This window comes from Salvelinus alpinus, chromosome 17, assembly GCF_045679555.1.
Source record: "Salvelinus alpinus chromosome 17, SLU_Salpinus.1, whole genome shotgun sequence".
NCBI classification, from domain to species: domain Eukaryota; kingdom Metazoa; phylum Chordata; class Actinopteri; order Salmoniformes; family Salmonidae; genus Salvelinus; species Salvelinus alpinus.
In genome coordinates this window covers 12,098,592-12,122,125 of record NC_092102.1, presented here as the reverse complement: position 1 = coordinate 12,122,125, position 23,534 = coordinate 12,098,592, and the positions used below count along the sequence as shown (strand labels likewise).

General features: G+C 41.9%; 1 protein-coding gene across 1 annotated transcript in view; it reads right to left on the bottom strand.

The window, feature by feature from the left end:
• Positions 1 to 23,534, bottom strand: part of LOC139542130 (copine-9-like) — a 104,963-nt gene that overhangs the window by 13,301 nt on the left and 68,128 nt on the right. The window contains exons 7-16 of the mRNA XM_071347199.1: positions 20,511 to 20,574; positions 11,238 to 11,341; positions 10,934 to 11,038; positions 10,524 to 10,565; positions 10,359 to 10,434; positions 9,416 to 9,469; positions 9,238 to 9,299; positions 8,907 to 8,953; positions 8,559 to 8,740; positions 1,073 to 1,200 (exon numbers count right to left, since the gene is read on the bottom strand). Coding sequence (XP_071203300.1) covers positions 1,073 to 1,200; positions 8,559 to 8,740; positions 8,907 to 8,953; positions 9,238 to 9,299; positions 9,416 to 9,469; positions 10,359 to 10,434; positions 10,524 to 10,565; positions 10,934 to 11,038; positions 11,238 to 11,341; positions 20,511 to 20,574 — 864 coding nt within the window. The remainder of the gene's footprint in view (positions 1 to 1,072; positions 1,201 to 8,558; positions 8,741 to 8,906; positions 8,954 to 9,237; positions 9,300 to 9,415; positions 9,470 to 10,358; positions 10,435 to 10,523; positions 10,566 to 10,933; positions 11,039 to 11,237; positions 11,342 to 20,510; positions 20,575 to 23,534) is intronic.

Genomic DNA, 23,534 nt, shown 5'->3' with positions numbered 1-23,534 from the left:
GAGCTCACCTGAAATTACAGCCTCCATGATTTGAGTAGCACCAAAAACTTCTAAATAACACTCTGGAGAAGACAAATGCTCTCAGCACACGTATAAACATGCATACTACTCAGAGCAGAAGCGACAGAGGAACATTAGTTGTCCGAAAGACACATTCTCCACACACAATCTCCACACACATTCTCCACATGGTGCTGTTGGCGCTCCTACAATGAGCCCCAATAGACCCATACCGTATCAACCCTCCTCCAGACACTCTGGTCCAAGACAATGTAGCACATTATCTATGCAACAGGAGCGTGTGCTCTATGTAAGGTATGAAGCCTGCCTGTACAGGGAATATTTAGAATGAATAATACGTACGCCAGCCATCTGCTCGTAAGAGGGAGAGGATCGCTGCCTAGGGGAGAAAGAGCCTGGCAGAGATAACAGCTTCAAGTACATAGTATAGCCTTGCATCTCAAGGGGCTGTGTGTATGTGTACGTTCTAATCTAGTACAGGGGTTCCCAAATGTTTTTGCGCGCACCGCGCCTATTTCTATGGGCACAAGCAATGTTCCTGACACAAACTGTTCACACGCCTCTTGTTGGTGGAGAGTATTTTGCATGTTTAAAGCTTATTTCCTGCAATTCTACATATTTTGTCATGGGTTGCAAATAACATTTAGCAGTTTTCCATGTCTAATGTGTATTCATGTGATATTTGAGTGACAAAAAAATACAACAATATCTAAGGGCTAAAAAACAAAATAAAAAAGGTTAGCTGACATGGGCTAGTTAATCTGGACATTTCTAACAAGTTATAAATAGCTCTCTAAGGTATGCAATGACTAACATGGCAAAAGGAATTAATGATGCACTACCCAATTTCTAAATTGCACCTTGTGCATTCTGCTATTACAACTTTCAAGAGTAAGTTTAAAGCCGGCTTGGCTACCTGCCGCCCATTAGATAGTAGTGTTGCACCTTGCATTCAAATCAAGTCCATTCCTGTATTGTCTACCGAGATCATATTATGAGTATGTAGTGTGTCAGAGGTTTCCAGAGGTCTAGTCCATTGTGGTCTCCTTACCGTGCCACCTGGTTGATGACTGGAGAGAAGTTGGTGGGTCCGTAGAGTTGGACCGTTCTGAGGCCCTGGAAGTACGCCTCCAGCACTCCCTCTATCCCCACACAGTTTGGGTTTTCATTGTCACCACTCTGCATGGGACAGGAGGAGATGTCACCATGAAACAGTTGTCAGCCTTAATGTACTTAAAGACATTCAGTTATCAATAACTTTATGGTAAATTGTTTCACTGGTGATCAAAACCTCAACAATCAACCTACCTTTACACATCCACTCCTTTCTACAACAAGGCCCAGGAAAAGTAAGAGCTAAATGTGCAGCGTAAAAACAATAAAACGAAAATAAATTGTAAATAATAAATAACGATCTTTTTATAATTAATATGGGACTTCAATATTCAACAGCCACTGGAGAACCAACCAGCCCAGTGTTCACAGTGCTCATGCGTTTGATGTTTTTTTGTAGTTGTTTGGGAAGTAATGCTGCAGGTCAGATAGACGGAGAGCTCTGTTGGCTTGACAACAGCAGCCAGTAGAGCGGAACCTGTGATTGGGGGAGGCTCCTCAGAAGGAAGTGAGGACGCTGGGAGGCCCCCGCATGCCTGAGAGATAAGACGGCTTCTGAGTGCGTGTGGCCAGCTGTGACCACGGTGATGAGACTCGGCCACTGCGCCACACCCGCTGTCACAGCTGCACTGAGACAATGAGTGGACACGTCTACTGCTGGTGTTTGAGATGTGATGGAGTCACGAGAGAACACTCTGCCATCATACGGACAGACAGACAGCAGACACCCTCAGGGGTGACCTTGAGATGTTCACTTTTGGAAAATGTGTCAGGAAGCAAATCAGCTTTTTGGTTTGATGAACAGCAACTTTAAAGCAAGGCATGCTTTCTCTGATTGATTATCTATCGTCACAATGTCATTTTCTTCTGAATCTGAATGATCTGAGATAAATCATTTATTTTAGGCAAATGTTTAAGTGGAGGGAAAGTATATGAAGCCAAACAACGGAAAATGACTTGTATGTGTCTGCCAGTTGATTTGCGTGCTTGTTTACTTTTCTCATCATCAGCACATCTCCTCCTCATGGGGGAGAGATTCCCAGAAGCAGCGCTCCACATCCTCAAGCAGATGATCCCCTTCTCTCTCCCCCTCCCTTCCTGATTGAGGGTTGGATTCAAAAGTCTCAAATCAAACAGGCTGCATCATCACTGTGACAACTACAGAAACACAGCAGGGGGGAGTGAAAGGTGTTCTTTCTCTCTCCCTCTCTCTCTCTCCGTCTCTCTCTCCATCTCTCCGTCTCTCTCTGTCTCTCTCTCCGTATCTCTCTCTCCGAGTCTTGCTGATTGGGAGAGCTTATCACTAAGCAGGATAAGACACACATTCTTACTCCAGAAACCCATCTTTTGATGAATAACAAATAAACAAAGAGAAAGAAGAATGCCTTCATTCCGAGTAGTCAATAGCTTGGTTATTGAAGGTACACACTTGAAGGTACACAGCTGTGTGTTTGATATTCAAGTGCTGGGTGAGTCACAGGCTTCTCTAGCTCTCAGAAGGTTCACCGAAGCAAGGTTAACCGATAACAAGCCTCCCTGCCGACTGGCCTTGTCCACACCAACCAGTAATGTGCAGCATTACACAAAATCCTGCTCTAATACAATGCATTCGGGAAAGTATTCAGACCACTTGACTTTTTACACATTTTGTTAAGTTACAGCCTTATTCTAAAATGTATTAAATATACACTACTGTTCAAAAGTTTGGGGTCAATTAGAAATATTCCTTGTTATTGAAAGAAAAGCAAAAAAATGTGTCCATTGAAATAACATCAAATTGATCAGAAATACAATGTGGTCATTGTTAAAGTTGCAAATGACTATTGTAGCTGGAAACTGACAATTTTTTATGGAATATCTACATAGGCTCCTGTGTCCCTCATTACTCCTGTGTCCCAATGGCACATTGTGTTAGCTAATCCAAGTTTGTAATTGTAATAATGAATTATAATTGATTATTAGAAAACCCTTTTGCAATTATTTTAGCACAGCTGAAAACGGTTGTCCTGATTAAAGAAGCAATAAAACGGCCTTCTTTAGACTAGTTGAGTATCTGGAGCATCAGCATTTGTGGGTTCGATTACAGGCTCAAAATGTCCAGAAACAAAGAACTTTCTTCTGAAACTCATCAGTCTATTCTTGTTCTGAGAAATGAAGGCTATTTTATACGAGAAATCACTCCATTTCACTCCATTTTGCAAAGCCATGCCATACACTGTGGACGGCGCTTAATTGGAGCCAATTTCCTTCTACAACAGGACAATGACCTAAAGCACAGCTCCAAACTATGCAATAACTATTTAGGGAAGAAGCAGTCAGCTGGTATTCTGTCTATAATGGAGTGGCCAGCACAGTCATTGGATCTCAACCCTATTGAGCTGTTGTGGGAGCAGCTTGACCGTATGGTACGTAAGAAGTGCACATCAAGCCAATCCAACCTGTGGGAGGTGCTTCAGGAAGCATGGGGTGAAATCTCTTCAGATTACCTCAACAAATTGACAACTAGAATGCCAACGGTCTGCAAGGCTGTAATTGCTGCAAATTGAGTATTCTTTGACGAAAGCAAAGTTTGAAGGACACAACTGTTATTTCAATAAAAATCATTATTTATAATTCATTATTTATTATTTATCAATGTCTTGACTATATTTCCTATTCATTTTGCAACTCATTTCATGTATTTTTTCATGGAAAACAAGGACATTTCTAAGTGACCCCAAACTTTTGAACGGTAGTGTATATTTTTTCCTCATCAATCTACACACAATGCCTCATGATGACAAAGCGAAAACCAGATTTTAAGAATATTTTGCAAATTTATAAATTCAGATCCTTCGCTATGAGACTCGAAATTGAGCTCAGGTGCATCCTGTTTCCATTGATCATCCTTGATATGTTTCTACAACTTGAAGTAAATTAAATTGATTGGACATGATTTGGAAAGACACAGACCTGTCTATATAAGGTCCCACAGTTGACAGTGCATGTTAGAGCAAAAACAAAGCCCAGAGGTGGAAGGCATTGTCTGTAGAGCTCCGAGACAGGATAGTGTCGAGGCACAGATCTGAGGAAGGGTATCATTCTTAAATGGAAGACGTTTGGAACCACCAAGACTCTTCCTAGAGCTGGCTGCCTGGCCAAACTGAGCAATCGGGGGAGAAGGGCCTTGGCCAGGGAGGTGAGCTGACAGAGCTCCAGAGTTCCTCTGTGGAGATGGGAGAACCTTCCAGTTGGACAACCATCCCTGCAGCACTCCACCAATCAAGCCTTTATTGTAGAGTGGCCAGACGGAAGCCACTCCTCAGCAAAAGGCACATGACAGCCCGCTTGGAGTTTGCCTGAATGCCAAGTATCACGTCTGTAGGAAACCTGGCACCATTCCTACAGTGAAGCATGGTGGTGGCAGCATCATTCTGTGGGGATGTTTTTCAGCTGCAGGGACTGGGAGACTAGTCAGGAGAGGGAAAGAGGAATGGAGCACAGAGAGATCCTTGATGAAAACATGCTCCAGAGCGCTCAGGACCTCAGACTGGGCCGAAGGTTCATCTTCCAACAGGACAACAACCCTAAGCACACAGCCAAGACAACGCAGGAGTGGCTTCGGGACAAGTCTCTGAATGTCCTTGAGTGGCCCAGCCAGAGCCTGGACTTGAACCCGATCGAACATCTCTGGAGAGACCTGAAAATAGCTTTTTGACACTCCCCATCCAACCTGACAGAGCTTGAGAGGATCTGCAGATAGGAATGGGAGAAACTCCCCAAATACAGGTGTGCCAAGCTTGTAGCGTCATACCCAAGAAGATTAGAGGCTGTAATCGCTGCCAAAGATGTTTAAACAAAGTACTGATTAGTCTGAATACTTTTTTTTATTTTAATATAATTTAGCAAACATTTTTTTTAAATGGTTTTGCTTTGTTATTATGGGGTATAGTGTGTAGATTGATGAGGGGAAAAAACTTGTTAATCAATTTTAGAATAAGGCTGTAACGTAACAAAGAGTGTTAAAAGTAACGGGGTCCGAATAAGTTCAGAATGCACTGTATATCTGTAGGCCTGCTTCACAAGCATTGAAGCTGAAGGCCCTACTCAAAACTGCTCACAAAGTTATAGCATAACTTTTTTTTTTTAAGTTTGCATATTCTTATGGCTAGCGGAACCCCTCGACAACATCCCGCTGAAAAGGCAGAGCGCAAATTATTATTATTATTTTTTAAATATGTAACTTTCAAACATTCACAAGTGCAATACACCAAATTAAAGCTTAACTTCTTGTTAATCTATCCATCGTGGCCGATTTCCAAAAGGCTTTACAGTGAAAGCACACAATATGATTATGTTAGGTCAGAGCCTAGTCACAAAAACACATACAGCCATTTTCCAGCCAAAGAGAGGAGTCACAAAAAGCAGAAATAGAGATAAAATTAATCACTAAGCTTTGATGATCTTCATCAGATGGCACTCATAGTACTTCATGTTACACAATACATTTATGTTTTGTTCGATAAAGTTCATATTTATATCCAAAAATCTCAGTTTACATTGGCGCGTTATGGTCAGTAATGTTGTGCCTCGAAAACATCCGGCGAATTTTCAGAGAGCCACATCAATTTACAGAAATACTCATCATAAACTTTGATAAAAGATACAACTATTATGCACAGAATTAAAGATATACTTCTCCTTAATGCAACCGCTGTGTCAGATTTCCCAAAAACTTTACGGAAAAAGCACACCATGCTATAATCTGAGTACGGCGCTCCGACACAAAAACAAGCCATACAGGTACCCGCCATGATGTGGAGTCAACAGAAGTCAGAAATAGCATTATAAATATTCACTTACCTTTGATGATCTTCATCAGAATGCACTCCCAGGAATCCCAGTTCCACAATAAATGTTTGTTTTGTTCGATAAAGTCCATAAATTATGTCCAAATACCTCCTTTTTGTTAGCGCGTTCAGTTCACAATACAAACTCACGAGGCGCGGGCAAGTCCAGGCGAAAGTTCAGAAGAAAAGTCCAAAAAGTTATATAACAGTTCGTAGAAACATGTCAAACGATGTATAGAATCAATGTTTAGTATGTTTTTAACATAAATCTTCAATAATGTTTCAACCAGATAATTCCTTTGTCTTTAGAAATGCAATGGAACGCAGGTCGCTCTCACGGCCATCCGCATGACCAGCTCATGGCATTCTGCCAGACACCTGGTTGAAACAGCTCTCATTCCCCCCTCCTTCACAGTAGAAGCCTCAAACAAGGTTCTAAAGACTGTTGACATCTAGTGGAAGCCTTAGGAAGTGCAATATGACCCCATAGACACTGTATATTAGAAAGGCAATGAGTTGAAAAACTTCAAACCTCAGATTTCCCACTTCCTGGTTGGATCTTTCTCAGGTTTTCGCCTGCCATATGAGTCCTGTTATACTAACAGACATCATTCAACCAGTTTTAGAAACTTCAGAGTGTTTTCTATCCAAATCTACTAATAATATGCATATATTAGCTTCTGGGCCTGAGTAGCATGAAGTTTACTCTGGGCACGCTTTTCATCCGAACGTGAAAATGCTGCCCCCTATCCCAAACAGGTTATTAAGTGAACATTTAAGTGATAATGCCGGTGAAGATGTGATTTTGAGGATATTGGCACCATTGTTAGGCCAGAAATGAAGTGGAGGTTGTAAGTTCGATTGGCAGGTTGCTATGGCAAACAAAAAATGGCTGCTATGGAGGCTCTCTCCCCGTAGCTAACAAACATAAAATACCGTAAATACACAACCACATATTTAGCAATGGAGCATGTTCTGATTGGCCAGTGATGGGCCAGTGAGGGGTCAGGCCTCGACACATCTACAACGCATTGCTGTTGAACCAGCCTTCATTATAGTACGCCTAGGGCTTGGGTTTTGAAAATAAGAAATGGAAAACAAGCAATTGTTACAGTAAAATAACTTATAAATACGAAGTTCACCGGTATTCATTGAGGTTCTCAACTCTCGATTTCATGATGAGCATGGACACATGTAGACAACATCATGGAGGGGGTTTCCCAAAACAGGAGCTGCAAGGCTTAAAATATGTAGGCCTGCCTACAATACAGAGATACAAATAGAATGTCAGCTCACTGTTTTGCTTCTCTCAAACTCATCTTTTAATCAAGCTTTGATGATTTAGATGTATTTCTAAGTGGTTTCACGAGCCAAACCCTTTATTGCATTGGGTTGAACAAAAAAAGTCTTAATTGGAGATTAGGGGTGGCTATCTTTGGTTTTTAATCAAATAAAACGAAATGGGAAAAAAACTATAGTTTTTTAAAAATGTTTCTAAATACTAAGTATACAGGCACCAAAAGCTCATTACTCTTGTTCCATGTGCATTGCATGGCAGTGTCCGTCACGGCTGGATAGGCTGTGTTTCCGCTGTCAAAATTCATGCTATAATGAACCACGTTACCGCTAAAACCAGCTTTTGGTTGGTCTTAAAGGTGCAATATGCAGAAATCACTCTGCCATTCCCTGGTTGCAAAAAGTTCGCCTAATGTCAGTTTATGTGACAAAACAAGCATGTAGAGCACACATGTAAAACTCATTGCACGGAGGGCCGAGTGTCTGCAGGTTTTCGCTCCACCCTAGTACTGTGTCTTAAAAAACTAAAACCTGCAGACACTTGGCCCTGCATGGAATGAGTTTGACACCCCTGGTGTCCACATCACCAACGAACTATCATGGTCCAAACACACCAAGACAGTCGCGAAAAGGGCACGACAACACCTTTTCCCCTTCAAGAGACTGAAAAGATTTGGCATGGGTCCCCAGATCCTCAAAAAGTTTTACAGCTGCACCATCGAGAGCATCCTGACCGGTTGCATCACCGCCTGGTATGGCAACTGCTCGGCATCTGACCGTAAGGCGCTACAGAGGGTAGTGCGTACGGCCCAGTACATCACTGGGGCCAAGCTCCTACCATCCAGGACCTATATAATAGTCCTGCTTTGGCTCTTAGGCCAATCAAGAGCATGATTGGCTGTACAATCAGCCCCAACGCTTTGAAATGCTGCTCTTATCCTTGAAACGCAGGAGCTGATTTTGAGTTAATAGGGCCCTGGGACAGTGGTCTCTAACCGCATTTGCTCCCGCTCTCCTTTTTTTGCCTCCCTTCTCTGCCTCTTCCCCACATGAAACACAGATCAGCCCACATATTCACACCTAAAGATACTAACACACATACACCTACTACTATAGTTGTATTAAAGGTACAAATGGGCACAAAATAGAGAAGCACACCATGAGAAAGAATCTGAAATATAGCTTGAGGTTTCTTACTCCAATCTGATACAAAATATGTGTATGCACTTCTGGATTTGGATCTATCAGAGTGTGTCTAGTAGCAGTGCTTGTGTGTGTGTGTGTGTGTGTGTGTCTAACCAGAGGGAAGGCGTGGGAGATCTTTCCGTCGGGGGGCAGCTTGGCTCCGAAGCCATAGGCTGGGAAAAGCTTGTCACTGTCGTAGTCCTGGATGATCTCCCCCACAGCTTTGAGTGCCATGGCGTAGGCGTTCATCTGGTACGGGTTCATGTAGTGGAGGGAAGTGGGCTGAGACGGATTACCTGTCAGAGAGCACAGACAAACACACATAGAGACACAACTGAAATGAAGATTCATTAATGTCCACTCACTGCTGATTCCTGTCGTGACCTATTCCACTGTGTTATATAATATGTGCATAAATATATTTTTGATATGGCCTACGACAGCCCTAAGCTCCAGACTTACCATTAGAAGCAGTGAAGTCGATGGCTACTGTGAAGTTGAGTTGTGTCCTGGTGGGAAGGACATAAAATAGATCAACTTGATCCAAATTAGAATTCTGGCGTCTGAGAGGACCAAACCTCTTCAACCAGGACTTTGATCAATAGTTTATTGAGTAGTTCTATTACTCTGGCCCTGGTCCTATGGGCCAAATTGACAAACTGGTTAGATGGAGCAGTGTGAATGTGATGCAAATAAGTCCATGTCCAAGACCTTTAGTCTGGGGGCTTCTCAAGCTGTTAATCCACATAGCGATGGGCCGAATTAACACTGGGCTAATTAAAATTCAACTCACCCGCCTCGGATGAAATCCACAAACGTATACTCTGACTCCACTTTGAAGGACAGCAGTGTTACCTGGTGATCGTAGTGAGGGTGGGGGGATGGGGAGAAGGATAGTATGATAACAATAATTACCCCTATAAATCAATACAACGGTGAAGCTGACAGGCAGATATGAGGAAGGTACGTACCGTGCCAGAGTTGATGTATTTCCTTTTCTTGCCCTTCTTTTTTGGATTTAGAACCTGGTTTGTGGAAAATAAACGAATGGATAAGAAAACGATTACAGTAAATTATTAAAGCAATATGAACTGAAGATGCTTGTGGTAAATATTGTGCATAATGTGGATGTACATATCTATTCAAGGTACAACAAACTTGACAACTGAAAGGATATGCCTGATAATAGTAATGAAAATTGAAAACATGAAATTGGAACACAGGAGTGATGGTTGCTGATAATGGGCCTCTGTGCGCCTATGCAGATATTCCATAAACAATCTGCCGTTTCCAGCTACAATAGTAATTTACAACATTAACAATGCCTACACTGTATTTCTGATAAATGTTATGTTATTTTAATGGACAAAAAAAGTAATTTTCCTTCAAAAACAAAGACATTTCTAAGTGACCTCAAACTTTTAAACGGTAGTGTATGTACACTGAGTATACAAAACATGACATAGACTGACCAGGTGAATCCAGGTGAAACTATGATCCCTTATTTATGTCACTTGTTAAATCCACTTCAATCAGTGTAGATGAAGTTGAGGAGAGGTTAAAGAAGGATTTTTAATCTTTGAGACAATTGTGTATGTGTGCCATTCAGAGCGTGACAAAATAATTAAGTGCCTTTGAACGGGGTACTCTCAACAGTTTCCTGTTTGTATCAAGAATGGTCTACCAACCAAAGGACATCCATCCAACTTGACACAACTTTGGGAAGCATTGGAGTCAACATGGGCCAGCATCCCTGTGGAACGCTTTCGACACCTTCTAGAGTCCATGCCCCGACGAATTGAGGCTGCTTTAAGGTGCAAAAGGGGGGTGCAACTCAATATTAGGAAGGTGTTCCTAATGTTTGGTATACTCAGTGTATATGCTTCTAAAAATACACAAACATTTGTGGCTCACCTCATAGACATTAAACTGGTTTTGTCCACGCGAGAAATCTCTGTAACTTGTGGTGAACTCACCGATGAAATCATGGCTGAAGGGAAGAATAGCTGAAGGTTTGACACATATTCACAAAGCCTTACAGACATTCATGTGTTCATCAAAAAGAGCACAAAAAAGTACCTTCCATCTCTGTCCCAGTCATAGACATCCACTTTAACCGTTCTAGTAGGGAAGCAGAAAAAACAATTCAAGAAACGTATTTAATTTGTTCAACATGACCTTAGACACAACCACCACAGACCTACGTGACCTAGGGAAAAAGTGTCATGCTGATACATGTCCAAGAGAGGTAGGCTAATATTCTGTCAACAGTACACACTGACTCACAGAGACTCCGTCAGCATCGTTAACATTGATTGGTGTGAGATGTAGTGTAAAATCATCTGAGTCAATTCCAATAACACCAGTGCTGGCCACTGGGACACCACGGCCGACTGCTGGCATTATTCTGAATGCCCCAGGACAGAGTTTGGGAGACCCTGCTGTAGAGGTTCCCCATTGGCTCCCCCCAGACAGTGTCTTTCTCTAACCTGTCATAGTCCCCGTTACACAGGGCCCTCACTGCGATGGTGAAGGGCTGCCAAACAGGGTTCAGGGTGTTCTTAACCACCTCCGTCTTATGACAGATAGTGAACCTGGAACAGAGTAGTAGAGAAAGTTACAGAGAGGAACTCACAATGTACGTACCTGTGAAACGAGGAAATATCACAAGCATTGAGAGAATCCCAAGAACATGGGATACTGAGAGCTAGATACTCAGTCCAAGTACATGGTAGAACATTGAAAACACAGATGGAACTAGACATTGGACGTTCCCTCGGCAGGTACACTCACGTTCCATCTTCGTTACTTCGGTAGAAGACCAGGAAGGGGTCAGACTTCCCAAAAAAGTCCTTCTTGTCCAGCTTGTTGGCACACAGCTGCATGGTAGCAATGTCCTAGAGAGGAACATCAACAGAGAACTTTTGGATAGCTTCTCACTGTAGCACATAATCAACATATTACTGTAGTCTAGCCCTAAGGCAGGTTTTTTTTTTTTACTTTTCTTGCCCGGGGTCCCCCACCCAGGCAAACCTGTGACCCAGGGAGCTCCAACATGTGTTCGCACCACAACATTTGACATCTCGTCTTATCATCAGGTGAATGATAATGGCAATTTGGTAGACAGTTTCATTATTTTGACCTTCCCATTTTGACCTTCCCAAAGTTCATTGGAAGAGGAAGTGTAAACTTTAACATAGTCTATTAGCTAGAAAGGTATCTTGGCAGTGTATAGAACATATTCTATTTAAGGTATCTTTACTTTTACTCAAGTATGATATTTGAGAACTTTTTCCACCACTGCCTATTGTATGAATTCCTTTCATTAGCCATAGTTTCTAGTTTCAACTTTATTTAACCAGGTAGGCCAGATGAGAACAAGTTCTCATTTACAACTGCGACCTGGCCAAGATAAAGCAAAGCAGAATACAGAATGATGTCGTCTGCATAGAGGTGGATCAGAGAATCACCAGCAGCAAGAGCGACATCATTGATGTATAGAGAGAAAAGAGTCTGCCTGAGAACTGAACCCTGTGGCACCCCCATAGAGTCTGCCAGAGGGCCGGACTGTAACAGTTTTGGTCTAGAGTGTCTCCCCCTTGAAGAGGGGGATGACCGCGGCAGCTTTCCAATCTTTGGGGATCTCAGATGATACAAAAGAGAGGTTGAACAGGTTAGAAATAGGGGTTGCAACAATTGCGGCGGATAATTTTAGAAAGAGAGGGTCCAGATTGTCTAGCCCAGCTGATTTGTAAGGGTCCAGATTTTGGTCCAATAGCCATCGTTCACCACTGTTACTATGGGACACTGGAGATCGAATTTCAACATTGAAACAATGTTGCAAATATCGGAGATACAGTACAGACAGCAAAGTTGACGCAAATATCTGCTGTTGAAAACCAAATGCTAGTGAAAACCAAATGCTAGTCTTAAAGAATGAGGATATTTTTACATTTAACATTTAAGTCATTTAGCAGACGCTCTTATCCAGAGCGACTTACAAATTGGTGCATTCACCTTATGATATCCAGTGGAACAACCACTTTACAATAGTGCATCTAACTCTTTTAAGGGGGGGGGTTAGAAGGATTACTTTATCCTATCCTAGGTATTCCTTAAAGAGGTGGGGTTTCAGGTGTCTCCGGAAGGTGGTGATTGACTCCGCTGACCTGGCGTCGTGAGGGAGTTTGTTCCACCATTGGGGTGCCAGAGCAGCGAACAGTTTTGATTGGGCTGAGCGGGAACTGTACTTCCTCAGAGGTAGTAGGATATCATGTCTAGATGCGTTTTTACAGTTTACAGTAACGATTGCCTGGCTGGTCTGATGAGACAGTGGATTGCGCAGTGAGATGGAAGAGTAAATATGTATTTCGCTGTCATAGCCTTAGCCGATGGTAAGATGTGGAATAGACACTGGCTGGAACACAGTTTTAACCAATCAGCATCCAGGATTAGACCCAGGCATTGTATAATTTAATTCATAGACTTCACTGTGGTGCTGCTATGGCTAAAAACCTCTTCTGCCGCAATGCCAGACTCCTTCCAGCACATTCCTATCCCGTGATTGAGTCCTGCTTTGGCTCTTAGGCCAATCAAGAGCATGATTGGCTGTACAATCAGCCCCAACCCTTTGAAATGCTGCTCTTATCCTTGAAACGCAGGAGCTGATTTTGAGTTAATAGGGCCCTGGGACAGTGGTCTCTAACCGCATTTGCTCCCACTCTCCTTTTTCCCCCCCTCCCTTCTCTCCCTCCCCCCCACATGAAACACAGATTAGTCCACATATTCACACCGAAAGATACTAACACACATACACCTACTACTATAGTTGTATTAAAGGTACAAATGGGCACAAAATGGAGAAGCACACTACGTCCCACAAAAAAGTATTTATTTAATTATTATGTCATATAGTTTTTAAAAAACGGTCTGGAATATTCATAGGTAACATTGCAGAGATATAATTAAATTCTGAGACCACAACCATTTTAATCACGTTGATCTTTCACCATAAAGAAAGTTCTCTCTCTTCCCATTTTTCTATATTGGTCTTAATCTTGTCTAGCAGTGGCTCAAAATGTAGTCCCATCACTTCCTCCAAATTTGCACTAAATGTATAACCCAAATCTTTCATCCCAGTAGGAACCCATTTAACATTTCCAGAGTAACATATGGCATGAATTGACATTGCTTTCGACTTATCCCAATTCATTTTGTAGCTTGACAAACTAGAATATGATTCAATACAAGTAAGTAATTGTGGAAGAGACTAGAGAGGATCAGAGACCAGCAGAAGAATATCGTCTGCATACATAAGCAGCTTCTATTTTTTTCCTCCTCCATGGACACCCCCAATGTCTGTATCTGTACTTATCATTGTCGCAAGAGGCTCTAAAACTATGGTAAACAGGAGAGGGGAAAGAAAGCAACCCAACCTTGTGCCTCTAGAAAGACTAAAAAAAGGACACATAATTCCATTTGTAAGAACTGTTTCTTTAGGGTTGGAATAAAGGACACTTATCCCTTTACAAAAGCCAGGACCAAAAACACAGTTTCCTAGGGTTCTTAGGAGAAAAGCCCACTCTACCCTATCAAATGCCTTCTCAGCAGCTAAGGAGACAGCAACGGTAGGAACTATATTTGAGCGGTTTAACCACATGAGGTGTAAGAGCCTACCTGTTCATAATAAATCCTACTTGGTCACTATGTATGATCTTAGGTAGTGCCTTCTCTAAGCGTATTGCAAGGGTCTTAGTAAGAATCTTACAATCCACATTAAGAAGGCCATCCAGACCAGGTGAATACCCTGCTTTCAAAAATAAAATGGTGGCTTTTACTTCCTGTTCTTTTATAGTACAGTCTAGGTCCTCTACTTTGCTATCTGATAATCTAGGTAATTCTATACCAGATAAAAAAGTATCTATATCTATGGGGCTCGCCGAACAGGAGGATGTACTGTATATCAATCTTCATAAAAACATTGAAACATTGTTTCTCTCTTGGATGAGGTCACCATCTTATTGCCCTTCTTAAATGCTGGGATTACGTTAGAAGCATTTTTAGTTGTCTTGCTAGTAGCCGGCCTGTCTTCTCACCTTCCTCATAAAAACTGGTTCTAAGCCTAAACAGTGCATATTCTCTCTTTTTGTTATACATTTTGTGCAACTGAAATTTCAGTTTGCAGGCAGTTTGAAACGTGCTATCTGTGCAATGTATTGCCAAATCCCTTTCCAATACACATTTCTCTGTTTCTAATCTTTTTACTGCTTCAGCCCCTTCCCTCATATTTTTGGACGCATATGCTATTATTTTGCATCTGATATATGATTTAGAGGTTTTCCATACTGTGGAAATCCTTATAGGTGAGCCTACGTTGATCTCAAAAAAGGATCTAAGATCATGTGCTAGTGATTGGCTAAATATCTAATCTTGCAATGGTGTTGAGTCTAAATCTACCCTTCCTTACATTTTCAGAGTTTATATCAACATGTAACTCCACTATAGCATGATCTGTGAGGGCGATGGGCCCAATCTTGCAATCAATCACATTATTAAACATGAAATTAGATATCAAGAATACATCTATTCTGGAGTGTGTCTTATGACAGTGGGAGGAAAAAAGTATATTCTCTATCATTAGGATGCACTAATCTCCATATGTCTGTAAGGCCCATATCTTCTGCTAGCATATGTATTGCAAGTCTATCTTTTGGCGCGGAGTTACTTGTAAATTTACTTCTATCAATCATATTGTCCATCACTTGGTTGATGTCTCCAGGAAGGACGATCTGTCCCTCCATATTTCCCAGTATAATGTTGACCTCATGAAAAAAATGTGGGTCCTCCTTGTTGGGAGCATATATGTTGCATAACACTACCGTAATCCCATTTATAAGAGCCTCAATGCAGATAATCCTGCCAGACTCATCAGAGTGTTGCTTCAACATTACAAAATGAAGTATTTTGCTTATCAGAATAATCACCCAATTTTGTTTGGAATTAAATGAGCTATGATAAACTTCTGCAACCTAGCCTCCTCCAAATTTCAGTGCCTCTGTATCTGTTAAATGTGATACCTGCATGAACTTAATATCTGCCTGTTTTGATTTTAAATATGTCAAAATCTTTTTTCTCTTCACTTGGTTACCACAACCATTTACAGTATGTTCCAAGTATCCATATTTGCTCTGAGAGGTTATAGCCTGTGAGCATGAAGTGCCCCTTTTAACACGTTACAACTCTAATAAACATCATTATATAAAATTGTACAATATATGCTCCTGCTGTAGAAAAAAAACTGTGTAAATAAACATGGAAAACCAATCCCCAAATAAAACAAAGCAACGTAACGTTGCTTCTCGATGAATCAATCATCACAGAACTGTCTTTGATGCTGCAGTATCAACTAAACAATATATAAATATTTATTCAACTAGGCAAGTCAGTTAAGAACAAATTCTTATTTTACAATGACGGCCTAGCCCGGCCAAACCCAAAAGACGCTGGGCCAATTGTGCACCGTCATATGGGACTCCAGATCACAGCCAGTTGTGAAATAGCCCGGGATCGGAACAGGGTCTGTTGTGATGCCTCAAGCACTGAGATGCAGTGACTTAGACTGCTGTGCTACTCGGGAGCCCTTATGGTCAGTGAGGTGGTCCGTGAGGTGCATGAAAGGCTAAATTAGCAACACTCCCCAGAGTCCCTCAAAAAAATAGGCTACCTTCATTTGTATTGTAAACAGCCTATAATTCAACTTGTACTTTACCTTGTCTCGTCTTCTTTATCTAAGCTAAACACCTTGCTCTTGCAATAAACTTTCTGCCTCCACGTTGTCCTTGAAAATAATTTTCTTTCCCTTCCAAGTACAGAGCAGGGTCGCTGAGAATGGCAGATTTCAACGGCGAGGATGCCGTCTCCCGTCTGGAGAAGGGTAATGAGAATCATGAGAAAAGCTGGATATATTGTGGAATCGTGTCGAAGAACTTGAGAACAGAAGTAGGAGAAATACGGGGAAATTAGTTCATCTGAAAGAGGTTAGTGAGACTGGCGGTGGACTAATCTTGTGTGTGTGCAGAAAATCATCGCAGGCATGAATTTGAAATTTAACGAACCCATCGCAGTTTAACCATGCCTGACGGGAATGGGCCCCCAAGAACGGTTCTCATACGATTCCTACAATCTACAGCCCGGGACAAGGTACTTAAAGCGGCAAAAGAAAAGGGTGGCTTTCAATGGGTAGGCCGCCGGCTGTCTTTTTTCCCGGCCCTTTCCAGGAACTGGCAATGAAGAGGAAGAAGTTTGCAACGGCGAGGAAACAACTACACGAGAAGAACATCAGGCACACACTGCCACTCTGCCCCATCCATCCTCTCTTGTATCGCATCAACTTTTTCCTTTAGCTCGGTAGTTGTTTTTATCGTGGCGACATCGGATGCAACACCCAACAAAGTCGTATTCATCTTTCCCATTTGCTCAAATAGATCCTTCAGATTTACCGATTTCTCTTGGGTTATGTGTTTATCCATGTCTTGGTGGGGGTTTCGGAAAGACTTCCTGTTTATTTGCTAGTCGATGTGGCCTTCTGTGAATACTGCGTGGTAGGGCCGAATAAGTTTTTAGCGTGTGTCGACATTCCAATAACGCCACTTTAGCGAGATGTTTCAAAATGTAAATGATCTTTATATTATACTGCACTTCAAGTCAGTATATTAAGTGTATGTCGTTGAATTTCAATATTTACATGTGGGCATTTGGAGCTCTCTAAAATGCTGCCATCTTTTTTGGTAATCACACCTGACTCTTACGCGGCTATTTTGAAAGATATCATGAAGAACTGCATAAGTGTTGCTAATGCTCTCCACTTTCTGGAGGACCGAGTTTTGAAATCAGTGTAATGCTCGGTGGAAGCAGAGTATGATATCTAAGGAGATGGAGAAAATTCTGCCATTTGATTGAAAATAATGTGGAGGGAGTTGAAAAGAGAACAAACAGTAGAAGGCTGTTGTATAAAACACCTGTCTCCGAGATTATATCTTCAAACTAAAGGGCAACCATGGCATCCATGACAGAGAGGGAGAAGCGTTCATTCATGTATACGGGTAAGAGAGTCGAACGAGCTACATTTTCAGATGTTATACATTTATACATGCTAGCTTGCGACTCTACGTCTACCAGGAACGCGCTCACCAGCCAAGCACACGCACTGTCGTGTATGCAAGGTTCGATCACTTCTGACACCAATGTAATGAAACAGGCAGGGAGCAGGCCTCGAACCCTCGACCTTTTAGCCCGAAGTCCAGCGCGCTATCGACTGTGCCGCAAAAGCATGCTCAAGCGCAGAGTCGATATTTGCGCTTATAAACCCAATACTGTTAGCTAGCTAGCTAACATTAGCTGGCTGGCTCGCTAGCTAACGTTACGTGAATGATCTGTGTAGTAATATTATTCATATCTCAGAGCCATTTGCATTGCTAGTTATAGCCTAACGTTAGCTAGGTAGCTAACATTGAACCTAGCTAGTTTGTTAGCTTTAGCTGCCAGCAGATTCATGCAGGGTAGTAATGTTATGAGTTGGGTTTATGGTTCATTGTTTAGCTAGCTAGCTACATTTTTAAACAAAAGACTCCATTATGCAAGTAACCATTTCACTGAACCGTTTACACCTTCTATATCCTGTGCATGTGACCAATACACTTTGATTTTATTTGATATAGTGTGCATTTACCAGAGATGGCAATGTGAAGAACAACATGACCTGCACCAAAGTCAAATTAGGATGTAACGTTAGGCCAATGAGACAGTGTCCAAGTTCTAAAATTCACTGGTAGAATGACCTGCTTTTATTTTGTCACACTCACAACCGTAAACAATTTTTTTGTATTTAGCTTGCCATTATCTGTAAATAATGATCTTGTTGTGAGTATATAACTTAATGTTAGCTAGCTAGCTAACAAGCTAGAAACTAACCAAAACATTGTTTATAAAGTTGCTTTTAGTTGCCTGGTTTGCTAGATTGACATATACTAAATTCATTGTTAAACGGATGGCTTTATTAGAGTAAAAAAAAAACACCAGTTATGCTATTTTGGACCACCAGGCTGCCGATGTCACGCAGCCTGTCGTTTTTGTGTTTATACTTTTTCATTAACGACAACGACAAGTTTGATGTCGGACGACACTAGAATGTACATGATGTCACTACGAGAACTGTCTACAGACATGTCGATAGACGTTGCCTCACAGTTGAATTCTTAAAGAGATGGGTGGGGCTAAGGCTTAAGAGGGTGTGAACGATAATGAATGAGTGTATACAAAGAAGAGTAGGTGTACCAAAACATTCAAGGGCCATTTTCAAGGTCCCGTGTGGCTCAGTTGGTAGAGCATGGCGCTTGCAACGCCAGGGTTGCGGGTTCATTCCCCACGGGGGGACCAGGATGAATATGTATGAACTTTCCAATTTGTAAGTCGCTCTGGATAAGAGCGTCTGCTAAATGACTTAAATGTAAAATGTAAATGTAAATTTTCTCAGAAGTGGGGTTACAAGTTTATCAACTTTCAAAGTAGAATGACTTTCCCATTGTTCCTCAACTGTTGTGTATGATATTACATTTTACCAGTCTCTACTTTTATCCAATGTAAAAAACATAATTTCAAATTTTGCTACAAGAGACCCAATCCAACCGGTTGGTCACAAATAGTTTTTGGAAATGAAGCCCTTTATCTACTTTCCCAGAGTCGGATGTTCCTGTAGACTTCCAGTCATTGCGCTAACGCTAGTTAGCATTGGCTTGTGAAACTACCTCTAACTTCCTTCATACTCGACGCAGAGACATACAATTTTTATCCACAGTGATATTCTGTTGCAGATAGCGATATTCGTAAAATAAGGAATATGCTTCTGGACAGAAGCTCTACAGCACAACTAACTAACTAACAGGCGCTCCAACATGTGAAGAAAGCCGTACAGCATAATAACCACAGAAAACATGTTTAGCTTTAATAGTGACTTCGAGCCAACCCCTTTTACCTCGAGAGGAAATTAAAAAACAACACCGTACAGAATTCATCACATGGAAGCTATTATTCAGTCTGAGGGCTTAACAATATGTATGGCTGTTTATGGTCTGTCAGTGGTTGTGCATCCGTTGGTTGGTCCGCTGCTCTGTTTTGGGTAGAAGGACTAGTAGGACAGGTCCCTGTGGAGACGCCCCGGGACTGAAGCATCACGCATGGAGCCACTGTAATAAGTTAGTCTTCTCCAGCGCAGTACAACGCAGGGGCAGACTCAGAGGTGGCTGATAGCAGGAGAGGGGCATCATGGGAAATCTCTTAGCAGCCAGTTCCTCAGTGACAGAGTGGCGAGCTCTGCCCACGCTCATCTGAATTTCTAAGCAGTCTCTCTCTCTCTCTCTGAGAAAAACCCTCTCAGTTATTTCTGGGGTAAACAAACATGGAGATTAACTCTCTCGCCCCTTTCTCTCCTAGTCTTGTTTTTGTAAGAAGTGTTGACATGCTGAATGCACTGAGGTGTCTGTTTAAACTACTAGCACACAGCTCGGACACCCATGCATACCCCACAAGACATACCACCAAAGGTCTCTTCACAATCCCCAAGTCAAGAACAGACTATGGGAGATGAACAGTACTACATAGAGCCATGGCTACATGGTGCTCTATTCCACATCAGGTAATTGATACAAGCAGTAGAATCAGATTTTAAAAAACTGATAAAAATATAACTTATGGAACAGCGTGGACTGTGAAGAGACACACACACAGACACACATACACATGATAAGACACGCACTCTACACACACGTACACAGGGATTTTAAATTGTAGATATGTGATACTAGAGTAGTGGCCTGAGGGCACATACTTAATGTGTTGTGAAAAGTGTTATGAAATGCAGTGTCATGTAATATTTTAAATTGTATATACTGTAACTGCCTTAATGTTGCTGGACCACAGGAAGAGTAGCTGCTGCCTTGGCACAACAATGGCTGAAACAAAAGCTGACTTTCGTGGCCTCAGAGGGGAAAAGGTGACTTGTCAGGTACTGACCCTACAGTTACTGAGCTCCTCCGCCGCAAAGATAATGGCCCCCAACTTCTTCCCAGGAATCCCACTGTGAAAGAGAAAAAGAGAAAATGATGGAAGAGAGAGGGGGGAGGGAGAGTGACAGAGAGAGAGAGAGAGAGAGACAGAGTGAGATATCTTTTAATACTAATGACAATATGATACTTAGTCATATAGTCACAGTCCCGCTCTTCCTCTTCCTTGAGTCAGAATTCATTAACCATGCAACACATACTGCATAGCACGTTCACACAGCCATCTTTCCTATCTTGTTCTGCTTTAATGCAGTTGCCATCACATGAAGGTTAAAGCTTTTGTTTTTACTTCATTTAAACTTACTTTCACTTTGTCGATTCAATTTATTCCAATTAAGGCACGATTCAATGAACTGAAAAGATAGCGAGCAAGAGCGAGGGTAGAGAAAGCCAGAGCAGACAAGCCGAAGAAGTGCGAGAGAGGGTGAGCAAGAGGCTGTGTGACAGTAAGGGGCTTGCGAGGTCAAACCTGCAAGCTGGTCAATTACTGTGCAGTGGGTAAATCTGGGTAACTCTGGGCCAGCTATAGCTCGCTCCACTCCCCTCCTCCAGTCATTAGTAGAGTGAACTTCTGGGGAGAATATCAATTGCATTACTCTGATTCCTCGCGTCCTCTCTCCTTGCCTCTTTATCAAAACCCATTGGATGAGAAGGTCAGAAGGGAGGGACCTCTGAGCTTCTCATCTCATGAGGTTGGAGAAGGATGTGAGGAATCAAGGAAATGCAATTGAGATTCTCCCGTGGTGCAGCTCATCCTCTCACCACATCCAGCACGTCACTCTCTCTGACAGGGGCGACCTCCTAGCACATCACCTTATCACCTACACTGAGCAGAGGCCTTGTCTCACAGTGGTACAGGGTGCTGATGGGTCACCTATCCAGGTATGTCTCAATCTACCACCTTGACACACATTTTCCTACTGGTATTTCCTGCATAACAGAGTTGTCCAATCAAACCATGTCCAATCTCATAGCGTGCTCACTGAGTTACAGAGGTAATAGTCTTGCGATGTACCACATTGTGCAAGTCTGACTGCGATTGGGCATCCCTCATTAAACAACCCTCTGTTTTTACTATAAGGTGTTATATCTAGGGTTGCAAAGCTATCGGTAATTTACCAAAATGAACGTAATCTTTTGTAATTTTGGTAATTAATAGACAATCTATGGCAATCTATGATAACTTTGGTCATTTATACATGAATAACTTTTACAAAATGTATTCATATATAGTATACATTTTTATATCCGTATCCATATTGTCCATGAGGTTGTAGTGGATAGACCATAAGGTTCAAGAGAAAATAGCATAATTAATACAAAAAAAACATCTAATGAACAATGACATTATTTGTTTTAACTCTGCAACTCTTCCAACTATTGACTTTTCTTACAACTACTACCAGTTTGATGCCAAAACATTGACAACAAATATATGTTGACATAGTTAAATAAATAAAAGTGTGTAAAAAAAAAATGTATACAAAATATTTCATGTTGAAATCATCATATTAAACACCAATTGTATTCACTAAGTTGATGGTTAATATTTAGGATACTGTTTTATGGCTTTGATATTCAATGTTTTATTAAAAAATCATGTTATTTAATATTTGTACATGTGATAAGGCCACACAGAGGGCCAGAGATAATTACAGAGACCTGTGGTAATCTGAAGTACCCCAAAATGTCACTAGATGTCATCTTATAAATTTCCATATAAACCTTGAAAGTTACCAAAATTCTGGTAGTTTACTGGTAAACTTTGAAAGTTTCCAGTAATATACCCTCCCTTTTGTAACCCTAGTTATAGCACACATTGTGAGTAATCACAGTAAATTGGTGAGGAAATGGAAAATGAAGTGGAAAAGTTTCCGTCTTCACCATCCTGAGATAATATACGATGATGTTCTGGACACGGAGAGAAAATAACAAATTACTGTATGTTTCCTTGGTAACTGAAGTCACAGTATCAGCAGCAATCAGGACACGTCATCTAATTACGTCATAGAAACAGCCATCGAGGCCCTTTAGCAGACAACAGGCAGAAATCCTGTTAGCTAGAGGCCCACCACGTCTCAATGCGATTAGACCTTGGAGAGAAGGATGCCCTTCAGAAACCTATCTCCTCCCCGTCACTCCCCTCCCTGTCTGCAGGCAAATGGGATGGCAAGAGTAGCGACAGGTGAGCGGAAGAGTCCAGAGATTTCTACACTATATATACAAAAGTATGTGGACACCCCTTTCAAATGAGTGGATTTGACTATTTCAGCCATATTCGCTGCTGACAGGTGTATAAAATCAAGCACACAGCCATGCAATCTCCATAGACAAACATTGGCAGAGCTCAGTGACTTTCCAACAAGTCAGCTGCCCCAGTCAACTGTCAGTGCTGTTATTGTGAAGTGGAAATGTCTAGGAGAAACAATGGCTCAGCCATGAAGTGGTAGGCCACACAAGCTCACAGAACGGGACCGCCAAGTGCTGAAGTGCGTAGCGCGTAAAAATCGTCTGTTCTCGGTTGCAACACTCACTACTGTGTTCCAAACTGTCTCTGGAAGTAACATCAGCACAATAACTATTTGTCATGAGCTTCGTGAAATGGGTTTCCATGGCTGAGCAGCCGCACATAAGCCTAAGATCACCATGCGCAATGCCAAGTATCGGCTGGAGTGGTGTAAAGCTCGCCGCCATTGGACTCTGGAGCAGTGGAAATGCATTCTCTGGAGTGATTAATCACACTTCACCATCTGGCAGTCCGACGGACAAATCTGGCTTTAGCGGTCGGCAGGAGAACGGAACGCTACCTGCCCGAATCCATGCTGCCAACTGTTCCAGTGAAGGGAAATCTTAACGCTACTGCATACAATGACATTCTAGACAATTATGTGCTTCCAATTTTGTGGCAACAGTTTGGGGAAGGCCCTTTCCTGTTTCAGCATGACAATGTCCCCTTTGCACAAAGCGAGGTCCA